At 55.8% G+C, this 12,233-nt stretch overlaps 5 protein-coding genes across 5 annotated transcripts; 4 read left to right on the top strand and 1 right to left on the bottom strand.

Moving 5' to 3' along the window:
• Positions 1-537: 537 nt before the first annotated feature.
• Positions 538-1,842, top strand: CH63R_04731 (GRF zinc finger; the record flags this gene model as incomplete). Its single annotated transcript, XM_018299706.1, has 1 exon — positions 538-1,842. One exon carries the CDS (start codon positions 538-540, stop codon positions 1,840-1,842), a length of 1,305 nt encoding a protein of 434 aa, XP_018160952.1.
• Positions 1,843-1,941: 99 nt separating this feature from the next.
• CH63R_04730 (Glutathione-dependent formaldehyde-activating enzyme) lies at positions 1,942-3,068 on the bottom strand (the record flags this gene model as incomplete). Its single annotated transcript, XM_018299705.1, has 5 exons — positions 1,942-2,265; positions 2,326-2,524; positions 2,579-2,625; positions 2,692-2,766; positions 2,829-3,068. The coding sequence occupies 5 exons, from the start codon at positions 3,066-3,068 to the stop codon at positions 1,942-1,944; spliced, it is 885 nt and encodes a 294-aa protein (XP_018160951.1).
• A 2,711-nt stretch (positions 3,069-5,779) lies between these two features.
• On the top strand, positions 5,780-7,250 carry CH63R_04729 (Nhl repeat-containing protein; the record flags this gene model as incomplete). Its single annotated transcript, XM_018299704.1, has 4 exons — positions 5,780-6,079; positions 6,147-6,533; positions 6,588-6,949; positions 7,013-7,250. 4 exons carry the CDS (start codon positions 5,780-5,782, stop codon positions 7,248-7,250), a joined length of 1,287 nt encoding a protein of 428 aa, XP_018160950.1.
• A 1,190-nt stretch (positions 7,251-8,440) lies between these two features.
• CH63R_04728 (uncharacterized protein) lies at positions 8,441-8,986 on the top strand (the record flags this gene model as incomplete). The annotated part of the gene is made up of 1 exon (XM_018299703.1): positions 8,441-8,986. One exon carries the CDS (start codon positions 8,441-8,443, stop codon positions 8,984-8,986), a length of 546 nt encoding a protein of 181 aa, XP_018160949.1.
• A 1,502-nt stretch (positions 8,987-10,488) lies between these two features.
• CH63R_04727 (Flavin-binding monooxygenase-like protein) lies at positions 10,489-11,421 on the top strand (the record flags this gene model as incomplete). The annotated part of the gene is made up of 3 exons (XM_018299702.1): positions 10,489-10,501; positions 10,705-10,947; positions 11,006-11,421. 3 exons carry the CDS (start codon positions 10,489-10,491, stop codon positions 11,419-11,421), a joined length of 672 nt encoding a protein of 223 aa, XP_018160948.1.
• Between the last annotated feature and the right edge of the window lie 812 nt (positions 11,422-12,233).

The following is a 12,233-nucleotide window of genomic DNA, read 5'->3' as shown; positions in this document are numbered from 1 at the left end:
CTACCTGGTGGGAATTGCGACCCGTGTGATGCTCTGTTTGTTCAAAGGGGGGGAGGAGGGGGACGATGCTGTGCGGCGTATTGACCGGACACACAGATACACGCAGAAAAGCATATGAATGCGGGCGGGATAGCTCTGCCCGGGAGGCGGTGATGTAACTCCGATCCGGGGTACCTCGGCAGACCCACGGCCGGGACGAGGAGGGGTTCAGAGTGCTTGGGGGGGGGGGTTGGACAGTGGGGCAATGCATCACTCGGATATGTGCTTATCGGAGGCCTTTGATCGAGGGGCAATCTTGGACAAAGCACGTGAACAGGCGCTACACACGCGCTACACACGCGCCTCCTGGCGACGGCGACGTCCCCTTTTGGAAAACAGTCGGAGAAGATGACATTTGAACGTCGAGTGGTGGTCTCACCGCCGAAAGTTAAGTCTTCTGCCGCAGAACTGAACGACCCTTGATACAGCCCTTTTTTGGTATTTTCCTTGGATGGTCTGCGTAGCCTCCAACCTCTCCATGCGGTCCTCAACGACACCATGGATTCGTTTCTCATCAGGAAGAAGCGCAAGCCGAGTTCAGCCCCGAAAAAGCAGGACGATGGCAGCGACGACGAACCGACAGAGGTAAAATTGGCGATGCTCTCATCTCTTCACCTAGGCGTTGATCAAGAGGTACTGTTGGACGTCCTTCTGGCGCACAATGGTTCTGTAGCAGAATCACTCGAAGCTCTGCAGACAGCAATCCCCGCTAAGAAATCGAGTGGTATTACGGGCACGCAGAGCTCGCTTCGGCGATTCGCCATGAAGTTGGAAGACAACGACGGAGGTTCCGGCTTGCCAGCCAAGAAGAAGCTCATGTCCAAGAAAGGGGCCACGCTTCACCTTTACGACCCGGCAGACATCGCCGAACACACGCCCTGTACCGTCATCCACAATTTCCTACCGCCGGAGGATGCGAACGACCTCTTGCGAGAACTCATGGCGGAGGCCAAGTCTTTTGACAGAAACGTAACGTTCAAGCTCTTTGACAACGTCGTGGCCAGTCCGCACACGTCGAGCTTCTACGTTGAGAGCTACGACGAGATCCAGGCGCAGAAGACAGACTATCTTTACAACGGCGCCAAGCTCAGCGATGTCCGCCGCATCACGCCCCAACTCGTCAAGGTCAAGCCTCGCGTCGCCAAGATTGTGAACGAGGAGATCCAGACGAGGATCAGGACCCGTTATCCAGGGGGGGAGAAGCTGCCGTTCCAGTCCCCGAAACCCTGGACTCCCAACTCGGCGTTTGTCAACTGCTACGACGGACCGCAGGAGAACGTCGGGTGGCACAGCGACCAACTGACGTACCTCGGCCCCCGCGCCGTCATCGGGTCGATTTCGTTGGGCGTCGCGCGGGAGTTTCGTGTGCGACGTATTGTTCCCAAGGATGGGGGCGGCAACAACACGGCCGAGGACGCCGATGCCGAGGGCCAGATCTCAATTCACCTGCCGCACAACTCGCTGCTGGTGATGCACGCCGAGATGCAGGAGGAGTGGAAGCACAGCATCGCGCCGGCGCAGTCGATCGACCCGCACCCCGTGGCTGGGAACAAGCGCATCAACATCACCTACCGCGACTACAGGGCCAAGATGCACCCGCGCTACACGCCAAAGTGCAACTGCGAGGTCCCCTGCGTGTTGAGGGTTGTGCAAAAGAAGAGGGAGAACCACGGGAAATATTTTTGGATGTGCCACGGCGGCAATGTGCCCGGCAAGGACAGCTGTTCCTTCTTCCAGTGGGCGCACTTCGACGACGATGGCAATCCTATTTGGACTCATACGAGCCGTAAACCCAAGGCTTAGTTTCTATCACGCCGGGGCTCTGCCCACCCAAGGGAACGACAAGATGAGACGTGCGCACGTTATCACACCTCAACCAACCGTCGAGACCGCTTGGGCCGCTCAGGGGTTCACATACCCTGGCTGAAATTGCGTCTTGCCGTCCGAATGCTGCGTCTTCAGAGTCTTCCAATCCACACCGTTCAACACCCGCGCATTCACCGGGTGTTTCTCTCTGAACACGTTGTGCCAATGCCGGGCGTCCTCCGTCAACATGCTGCGTTCTTCCTCCGTCAGCGGGTTGTACTGGTTGGTCAAGGGGACGCCGCAGATCTTGCAAAAGGTCTTTGAGAGGATTCGGTGGGAGAAGGCATAGCGCCCAATGCTGTCGTCGTCTCCCGACAGCACGACCTGGTCGATATCGAGGTACAGCCAGATGTATCCGTTCTGCAATCGATGTTAGCTTGAACTCGCGCGGGGATGAGCACGGTCGGATCGGTGGCTCACTCTCTCACAGATGCTGCAATCACACTCGATGACTTGGCCCTCATATGTCTCGTTGATGGGCTTACTGACGACCGCCACCGTGACGGCGCCGCAGTGGCAACTCCCTGTGTGGAGCTTGCCCCCCTCGACCTCGGCTGTCGGGTTCGGGCCCTGATGAACCGGAGGTTCATACTTGGGCCCAAGACTTGCACCGTCGAAACTGCCAAGGCGTCAGCAAACTGGTTGGAGACCGGCTATTGAAACGGTTCCTTACGGTTTTCTCTCCAGCCCGGCGATGTCGAGGTCCTGAATTGAGCGCACCTGCCCTCGGGTCAGCTCTGATTCCGAGGTTCATCGTGGGACGAAGGGTCCGGTCAGTCGTCTTACATTCAACGCCATCTTCATACCTGGCGGCCCGTTGGGGAAGTCCACCATGATGGCGGTACCACAGTTTCCACAGAACTGGAGGCAGCATGCTATTGAGCTTCTCACCTCAATATAGGGGCTTTTGTCCGTGATCTCACCTTATGGGTCAGCTGCCCCGATCCAAAGTTGTAGTTGGATAGCTCGCTCTCGGCGCCCTTGACGACGCGGAAGTCCTCGCGAGCAGACGAGGCCCAGAGTGCTGCTTTCTTGGCACAGACGCTGCAGTTGCACTCGCCCGCTCTCTTGATCTCTGGGAGTTCGACCTCATAGACGAAGGCGGCGCAGTGGCAGTTGCCGCGGTAGGTCCGCTTGGGGTCTTGTTCGTTGAAGGCGGACATGGCGAGGTTATGTTTATAGAGGCAGTTGGCTGTGGGTATGAGAAGCTGAGAAGCTGAGGACATATGAACACTAAGGACAAGGCTCTTTCAGCCCTTCTTTATAGGCACGAGCCGGAGAGCTGAAGAAATCGGTCCTTGAGGCTGCTGGATTGAACACGACGTTTTGTTGAGAATGGACGGGCTTTACAAGCGTTCGCGAAACGTATGGGAGCGTGGGCTGTTCGATGCGAAGTGTGGTCAGAAAGCCGGGATTGGCCCGCGAAAATCGCCTTGTGGACACCACGGCTCCTTTGATTCGAGTCACTGACAGGCCTTTAAGATTGCTGACTGCATTGGAATGGTGCTACGCGTCGCGCGTCTGCAAGTATCGTCTGTGAATGCCAGGCAGCAACTGAGGGGGGGGGCATGGAAGACGGCAGCGATTGGGCTCAGGGCAAGCCACAGGACCGCAGCGAATCTCGATCAACGCGAGGTGTCCACGTCGTCAGGTGACTTTTTCACGTTTTTCCTTGTTCATTGTCTCAAGTCGGCCAGCCAGTGACGGGAGCCGGGTTCTCAGATCCGAGTTGGGCTAGCTCTGCGTCAGGGACGAACCTGACCCCGCGCTGACGGGCGCTCTCGTATCACTCATTCTGGGAAGGGTTTCTTAAACTTGGTGGATGGTGGCCATTCGTCAGTTCTGGTTGTAGGAAATGGCCTTGTAGTTTTGTGAACAGAGTGCAACCTTCGGCTCAGCCGAGAGTGAGGCGTCGGGCTTGGGTTAGATGCTGCTGCACGCGAGCACCGCAGCCAAAGGATGCTTCACCGGCAACGGGCTAAGCGGGCGGTGCTTGTTGAGTTGTTGGAAATCCCCATTTTGGGTAAGCGAGTCCTTACCGGAGAGCAGATCTGGCATGTTGGGAACTTGGGACACTGTTGAGATGAACACCCACACTTAACCCCCGCCGTTTGAGCGTGGATCCCCACCGGGCGCGCCGCGCTGCCGACACGGAGAGGGCCCCGGGTGGAGTTGACCGTCCAGCGCCGAGGTCCGCGTCTCGGCTCCCGAGGACCAGCCAAGTACTACAACCAGGTAAACACCGAATATTCCTTCGACATGTAATAAGACGGGGACGATCCGGTGACCGGTGCAGCGCAAAGCGTTGGGCTTGTTTCTGCGTTGCATTAGGATTCCACCGCATTTATTGCGTTTCTTCGGGAGGACGGATGTGAAAGTCGGCTGTAAATTAGATCCGAAAGTTGGTAGCGTGGGGTTGGCTTCCCGCTCTTTCGTAGGCGAGCACTGTAGCGAAGAAACTCGGAACCCGCGTAGGCCGCGAATACCTCCAGGCTCCTGTCCTCTCGCTCTCCCCCGCGTGGTAGACTGGTTTATAATCGCTTAATCAGTTGCGCAATAGTACCTCCATCCAATCGGTGGAATGCGGAACAGCGTCGCCAAGATCAAGTTGTCCCCGGTGAGGACTTTGCCAAGTTCATCTCATTTACGGATAGAGAGATTGGCAAATTGAAGAGACTCCCCCACACACCAACACCTTCGGTTGTCTTCCCGATTACAGAGCGGTCCCGCACTGATACCGTCTTCTCCGCACCCGTCGCGGGGGGACAACCTTATTATGAAGGCTAATAATCATTCCAGGGAGAACCCAACTCAGGATCCAGGGGGAAAAGAGCATACAATCACGCTGTGGCGAGTCAAGTCAACCCTCCTCAAAGCCCGCAGGCCTCTTCCAAGGGTGACCAACGTCGGACAGTTGAAATGAAGTCGCCGCCACCGACAATTCAGTGAATGGATATTTTGTGACTTTGTCCTTTCTCTGTCACACTCAATGACCTGTATGAAATGATTACTTGCCCTCCTGCACCAATTTCGTCCTCGATCGTGGCCAGTTGGGTAGTCGTACAGGTCGGGGGAGGCTGGGGTTGACGTACCTTCCTTTACGCACCCTTGCTCCGTTCCGTCTTGGGAGCTGCCGTGATGGGAAATCGTCCGCCGGCAGTTCGTTGCATCGCATACAACGTGATGGGCTTGGCGACGCAGAAGCAGTCTAGCAGCAGAAGATACGACACCCATGACAAAGCAGTTTCCCTCTAGTTTGCGTGTTTGCTAGCTTGCTAAGGGGCTGCTCGGTTTTCGGTTGACTGCATTGAAAGCGAGGTGTATGAATAGCCTGACCTGAAAAGGTGCCCTTTGTTTACCGTTCTGTCTGGGAGCACTTTGCTCAACGGTCCTTATGGTGATGTCTCTGGCTGCGAGACACAGAAAGCAGGGGTGGTAATGGTGATGGGAGGGGAAGAAACGATGGTCAAGATCTACAAACCACCCTCCCCACTTCCGGTCCGGCTGGGGGAATGTCAGGAAGCTTTCAGGTGTCGGCGGCTAGTATCCGGTGCGGCAGGTAGGGGTGGATGAAGATGATAGACCCGCCGCTCCCTTTGATCTTCTGGTGACGAGGGAAATAGCAGGAAGATGGCTGCATCTCTTTCCCTGTTTCGTTTTCAACACACTAGACCGCGCTTGCGCAAACACTTGGCTGCCAGTCCATTGCCCTATATAACCTGCCTCTAGCGTTGTTGGTCGGACATCAGGTTGTCCTCCGACCCTACTCAGCTTCTCAGAAGATTGGCCTCGAAAACCATTATACGAGCAAGACAGCTTGGCTTGGCATCACGTACGGCAGCATCTCCACTATCCCGGCACAGCTTCCCAAAAGATGGCATCCGTCAAGTCCCTCGTCATAGTCGTTGCGGCACTGGGAGCGGCCCTGCTTCCAGCAGTTGCGGCTCAATGCGCCAACCTGACGCCCGTCTCACAGCCCCAACTCGCTCCGGGCTACTCGGCGAAACTCATACTGAACCAGCTGAGCGACCCTCGCAGCCTTCAGTTTGACAGCCTCGGCAACCTCCTCATCGTTGAACAAGGCGGCACTGGCGTTCGATATGTAAAGCTGACGGACAAAGGCGGAGTGAATGTTTGCGTATCTTCTCAGAAGCAGCTCATTCCCAACGGAAACGTAGGTCATCGCCGACACACCTCGCATGTGGTCTTGACACTTTTACGGCTTACTGATCCTCGCCCAGCTCACTCATGGAATTGCTCTCTCGGCCAATGGAAAAACCCTCTACGCGTCGACGGCTACGGACGTGCTGGCCTATCCCTATAACGCCGCTGCTGGCTCCGTCGGACAGGCCCGGTCCATCATCAACGGCATGGCGCAGAGCGGGTACCACCAGACCCGCACTCTGCTGATTCCCAAAGATAGGCCGAACGTGTTGCTCGTTTCGCGCGGCTCTGCCCCGAATCTCGACCTTCCGACGGCTGAGGCTTCGTCTGGCCGTAGCCAAATTCGTGCTTTCGACCTGAACAAGCTCGCACACGGCCCCGTGCCCTATACCTCGGGTGAAGTCTTTGGGTGGGGACTGCGCAACAGTGTCGGCGTTGGAGAGAATCCCAAGGACGGTGGCATTGTAAGTACCTGAAACGGGCAAGGGTGGTTGATCTGCCAGCTAACGTCCTCGTAGTGGTCTGTGGAGAACTCACTAGACGACATGGAGCGCAGCGGCGTGGATGTCCATAACGACAACCCCGGCGAGGAACTCAACTACCACGGCAGCTACAAGACAGCACGCAACCCTTTGAAGGGGGCCAATTATGGCTACCCCCACTGTTTTGCCGTCTGGGAGACCAGCACCATTGCCGGCGTGCCTAACGTCCAGGTAGGAAGCCAAGTGATACAGGGGAGCCCGTCAGGCAACGTCACGGACGAGTACTGCCAGACGGTGCCTGTGGCGCCGCGCCTCACCTTCACCGCCCACACGGCGCCTCTGGACATCAAGTTCCACCCCAACGGAAGATCTGCCTACATTTCCTTCCACGGCAGCTGGTGAGTTTTGGAGGAGGGATCCGTGATTAGAAAGCGGTGGATGAATGCTGACACTGTTTGAAGGAACCGACAGCCCCCTGATGGCTATCGCCTGAGCAAGGTCGAGTTTGGTGCCAACGGACAGCCGGTTGCAACTTCAACCAGCAAGTCTGCCGAAATCAAGGTCGCCTGGAACAGCGATAATGCTGTCTGCCCTGGAAGCTGCTTCAGGCCCGTTGGGCTTGCCTGGGACAAGAAGGGCAGGTTGTTCATGGTTAGCGACTCTACTGGCGAGCTCTTCGTTCTCACGGTGCCAACTTAGGGGTTTGGTGAGCTGTACTGTCCTCACCACGGTATTGCGTTGCAATGACAATGATTTTGCTGGGGGATATTTCATTTTTGGGGGGTGGTTATAATTCCTGCACATAGTTGAAGGCTCGTCAATGGGGTTCCACGGATATCCACGATATCGAGAACCAATAACGAACATTGAGGTAGTTGAAGCATTGTGATTCATCCGTCTTCCTGCTACGGTTGATGCAAGACAGACGTTGTGCGCCCGAGGTTGGCGAGGGACGAGAGGAGGGTTGTTAAAACAAACAAACGATACATTTTCTGCAATCGAGATTGGCCAAGACAATATGGAAGCGGGGAAACGCTGACTGGTTGCTGTGCAGCGACGGCAAGCTAAAGCTTCGACCCTGGCATCGGCACCAGTTGCTGTGGATCAGGCGTCGTCTTCTGTGGCGTTCTAGTCCCGCGATGATGGGCCACCAGGCTAGTGACAGGACCGTCCGACAGACAGGCATACTTCGAGTACAGATGCGAGTGGAAATTTTGGCGCGGGCATGAGATTCGCGGGTGTTGTGCAGATGCAACCAATAGCGCAGTGCAGTGCTCCAATCAGAAGTCGCTCTCACTCGTTCCCAGTCAGACTCGGCTCTCAGTGTCGACCGTCCATCCATTTCCTTCCATCCCTCTCGGCTCCCGTCTCTTGCGCAGGCCGTGTTTCCTCCCGCTTTCATCCCATATTGGTTTCGGCTATAGCATCGCATCGCATCGCAACGCACGCATCGCTCGTTAGCCCTACCAGCGCGCGTGCCACTTCCGGTCCGACCACTTGCGCCTTTGTCAACGGTATTGATTGACCTCGCTGTCGTCAATACCTCGACGATCACCCGCCAAGTGCTCAGTATCTGTCTCGGGTCTTGCGACACTGCAACGTCGCTGCCGACGGGTTGACGAGAACAGCGCGACCTCACCCGCCCGCCACATTGAGTCTATCTCTCGACGTCATTGCGTGCATCGCGACCTACAACTGCTTGACTGCACCGCCGTCCCACGACCCGTTGCGACAACTTGGCCAGTGCGACGTACACAGCCTTGCCGTCAACCACCAAAGCCGGCGTCCGTTGCGGCCCCTGCAAGCACTTGCTTCGCAACACGCAACCGTGCACCTTTGCGTCCAGCTTTCTTGCGTCATCCCGACGCAGCAGGGTGATAGGGCGCGGAATGCCTCTCATCCACCGCCAAACCACCGCCGGCGGCGTAGTTGTGGTCCCTGCTACCTACGGCGGCTACTCCAACCTCAGCCCCGGTGCCATAGCCGGCATCACTCTTGGCGCCGTTGCCGGCTTCCTGCTCATTCTCTGGATGGTGTACACTTGCCTCAACTTCGGCCGACCGGTCGACACCTCGTCGTCCTCGGTGTACACCAGCACGGCCTCCGCCATCTCCGCGCGCCCCTCCAAGAACCGGCATCGTCACCATAAACACCGTAGCCCTCGAGCGAGAGTGATTGCGACGGAGGAGGTGCGGGTCAGGGAGAGAGGAAGCCTCAGCAGGCCGCCGGGTCCGGTCATCGTTGAAGCCGAGCCGCCGATGATGCAGGAGCGCAGAGCGAGCCGGCCGCCGCCGCCGAGGGTCGTGACGGACGACGAGGACGACGAGGTGGTTGTGATTGAAGAACATACGCCCGAGAGGAGGCGCCGGCGGCACAGCAGCTCACGGAGGCACAGCCACCGAGGCGAGAGCCGGCGCCGGAGCCGGGACTACTGAACTGTGACGCGGATCTATTAAACCGGGATCGAAAATTTTCTTACCTAATTTATAGCGACTGGTTATTGTTTTGGATGACGCACGTTGTTAATGCAACAGCCAAGACTTGCAAGTGCGACATCTCCTGAATACGATGGGAGAACGCACCGTATGAATGCTGGACCTAATGAGGCGTGGGTGATTGATCGTAGGCCAAACGGGGACGGTGTTGGAGCACCGATCCAGGCCGGGAAGAATACGGACATCAGATGGAAAGATGGAGGGTGGGGTCGTTCCGGATGCGATTGACGGGAGGGATGGCGGAGGACGTGTTCGGTTTCTATACGAATGGCCTGCATTCCACTACCCCGGAATGCTGATCTTGGGCATTTCCCGAATACGGCCGATCCAGAGATCCCGTGATGGTTGTTTTGGTTCGCTGGGGCGACGACGACGCCTCCTGACGCGCAGCCTCGGTAGCTGGTGCGGTGCTCGTGAAGAGGTTGCCGTTTGCTCGGCATTTGATGACGCCGCTTGAGACAGATGGGCATCGATGAAGTAGATAATGTAATTTTGCGTCTGATGGGAGACGATGAATACATGCTTGCTACTGTACCCTGGACTCTTCTTCTCACCCTCGCCCGATTACTTGTTTCGATTTTCGGTCCCCTTCTGTGACGGAGGAAAACAGGCTGCACCCACCCAGGCCCAAGCTCGGCGCAGCTGTCATCAGCCGACTCCTCAAAGTCATGCATGAAAAGTATGTCTCGGTGTGTGGAATGCAGTGAATCGGTGATGCGGTGAGTGTACCTGATCGATCTGGTCGACGAAAGAGGCTTTTCCCCGTCAGTCGTAGGCTACCTAGGCAAACCCAGAAGTGACAGGCAGGAGTCGCCCAAATGGATTGACCAATGACAGAACACGCGCCGCATTTCACATGCTTTCCCCAGACAGCTGCACGCCATGCTCCAAATAGTTTCAGAATGACATCACCTGCGAGCTTCGGCTTCCCAGGGCCAGGGGAAGCACACTCAAAGCGCACACAACGCAGCTTTCCGCGAGGGAATCGGGCAAGGACCCCGACGTTTCTTTCCTACTGGATCAGCAATGCTACAAGGCGCTCTTGCATACCAGCACCTTTCCGTCCCTAATTTTCGACGCTAGAGTGGCAAGTGGTGGCACCGGTCCCGGAAGCCATCGCTTTTGCGACGAGAGAGGGACATCATAGCTCATCACCCCGCGATTTTCGTCAAGCTGTCAGCTGGACCGCGTTCTCCTTTTTAACGTTTGTTTTCCCTCCCTCCTTCCCTCCGCCAATTCTTTTTGCAACCACTGGCCATCTCTTTCTGTGTGCTATCATCCGTACATCAAAGAGAGAGAGAAATACCGCTGCCGATAATACCACTCGGGCATTTCCTTGGCTACATTGATATCAATATACCAGCTTGTCGACAGCTCGACATTATCAACTACAGCTCCTCTTCTAAACGATACATCGTACTCGTAGCGGACACGACGCAAATATGGATCATCCAGGTACGCATGCTGTCTGCACCCTGATCAGGACAACCCCATGCACCACCTGCGCGAACCTCGGCTCCGCATCCCTTCGGCCAAGAGGTCAGGACGCACTACACTTGGCATAGACACCGTCTATTGTTGAGTGCATCGTCGCAATTGAACAACTTCAACCATTCTCTCTGCATTCCCGAGAACATCGCTGACACAGCCTCTTATAGTAAAGGAAATCAGGACCGTCATCCGGGACCTGGTTCAGGGCTCCCCGGAGAAGCAACAAAATGCCCTCTATTCCAACTTTGCCGAGGACGCCGCCTTCACCCACCCCTTCTGCCACGTCCCTTCTTTCGGCAACGTTCAGATTCCCTTCCTCTTCCCCATCAACTCGCGCTGGCTGATCCTCATGATCTACCGCTGGTACCGCATTCTCAGCCCCAACATTGAGATGGAAATCGAGTCTTGTGGTACTGACAATTGCGACACACCCGCCTCGCTGAACTAAAAAAACTGACCATCACACAGTCCAAGACCAAAAAACCAACCTACTCTACGTCAAGATGCGCCAGGACTTCCGCCTTTGGTTCGTGCCCTTCTACAACGCGCCCGTTGACTTCGTCGTCGTCCTCCGCCTCGAGACTCGCACCGTCGACGCCAACGGTAACCCGATGCCCCGCGGCTACGGCGACTCCAACACGGTCGGCAGCCGCCAGCGCCAGTTCATCGTCAGTCAGGAGGACCACTATCAGATCGGCGAGTGGCTCAAGTTTCTCGTTCCCTTTTTCGGTTACTGGGCCTGGCACGCCTGGACCCTTTTCGCGACAGTTCTGTGCGTGGTTGGCGCTTTCTTCGGGTATCCTCTCACCCTCCTATATCAGCAGTTTGCTGGAATCAGCAGCACCAACGGCAATGGCAGCCTTCAGGAGAACAAGAGAGACTAGCAATGTCGCGGCCGAGTATCAAGGAGGATGGGATGGTGCTGATGAACGTCGATGTTTCTGCAAACTCATGTTGTGCGTGCAAGATGGTTGAGTGAAGGTTATGCTTAGTTACCTAGTGTATGGTTAATCGATCGGCTTCAAACAGCTTTGTATCAGCGGCGGCAATGTGACAGATGACTGAGGCATAGCCAGCAGATAGAACAGATCGTTTAAGGAACGATGACGGAAAGAAACGTCAGTGTTTCTCATCATTCGTATTACGCTTAGACGGTGAAAATTATCATGTCAGTCAGACAGGTATCATCCGTCTCCTGATATTCTAAACCACAAAGATGGGTTTGTAGAAGTGAAATTCCAAACAGTCCCCTGAAACAAGAAATTCGAAAAAATTTAAAAAATAAGAATAATTTCACGGCTTCGAACCTATGACTACTCACTACACCAAGTGGACGGCAGAGGGTATCCGACAGGAGTAACCAATAAAGGCGACGCAGACACTGACTCACAGGTAGGTGTGTGTTTGTGTTTGTCTGTTTGTTTACAATGATGATGATACTGTTCAAAACCCAGTGAGTCAAGAAGTCCTGGTAGACAGAAAAGGTATCAGAAATACCGTCGAAGGAGAACCTCCGGCTCCATTACAAGAGGAAGCGTGTAATGACAGGCATTATATCTCGTTGGCTCGCTGGCTGTAACACGACCCCGGCCCTCCTTTTCATCCGTCTCTGTTCTCCCCCGCTTCCAATCGCTTTTGCTTGGGTATACCAATACAGAATGATTCACAAGCCGCCCATTATCACGTGCCCCCCCCC

This window comes from Colletotrichum higginsianum, chromosome 3, assembly GCF_001672515.1.
Source record: "Colletotrichum higginsianum IMI 349063 chromosome 3, whole genome shotgun sequence".
Taxonomy (NCBI): Eukaryota; Fungi; Ascomycota; class Sordariomycetes; order Glomerellales; family Glomerellaceae; genus Colletotrichum; species Colletotrichum higginsianum.
This window is presented reverse-complemented; position numbering and strand designations above follow the sequence as displayed.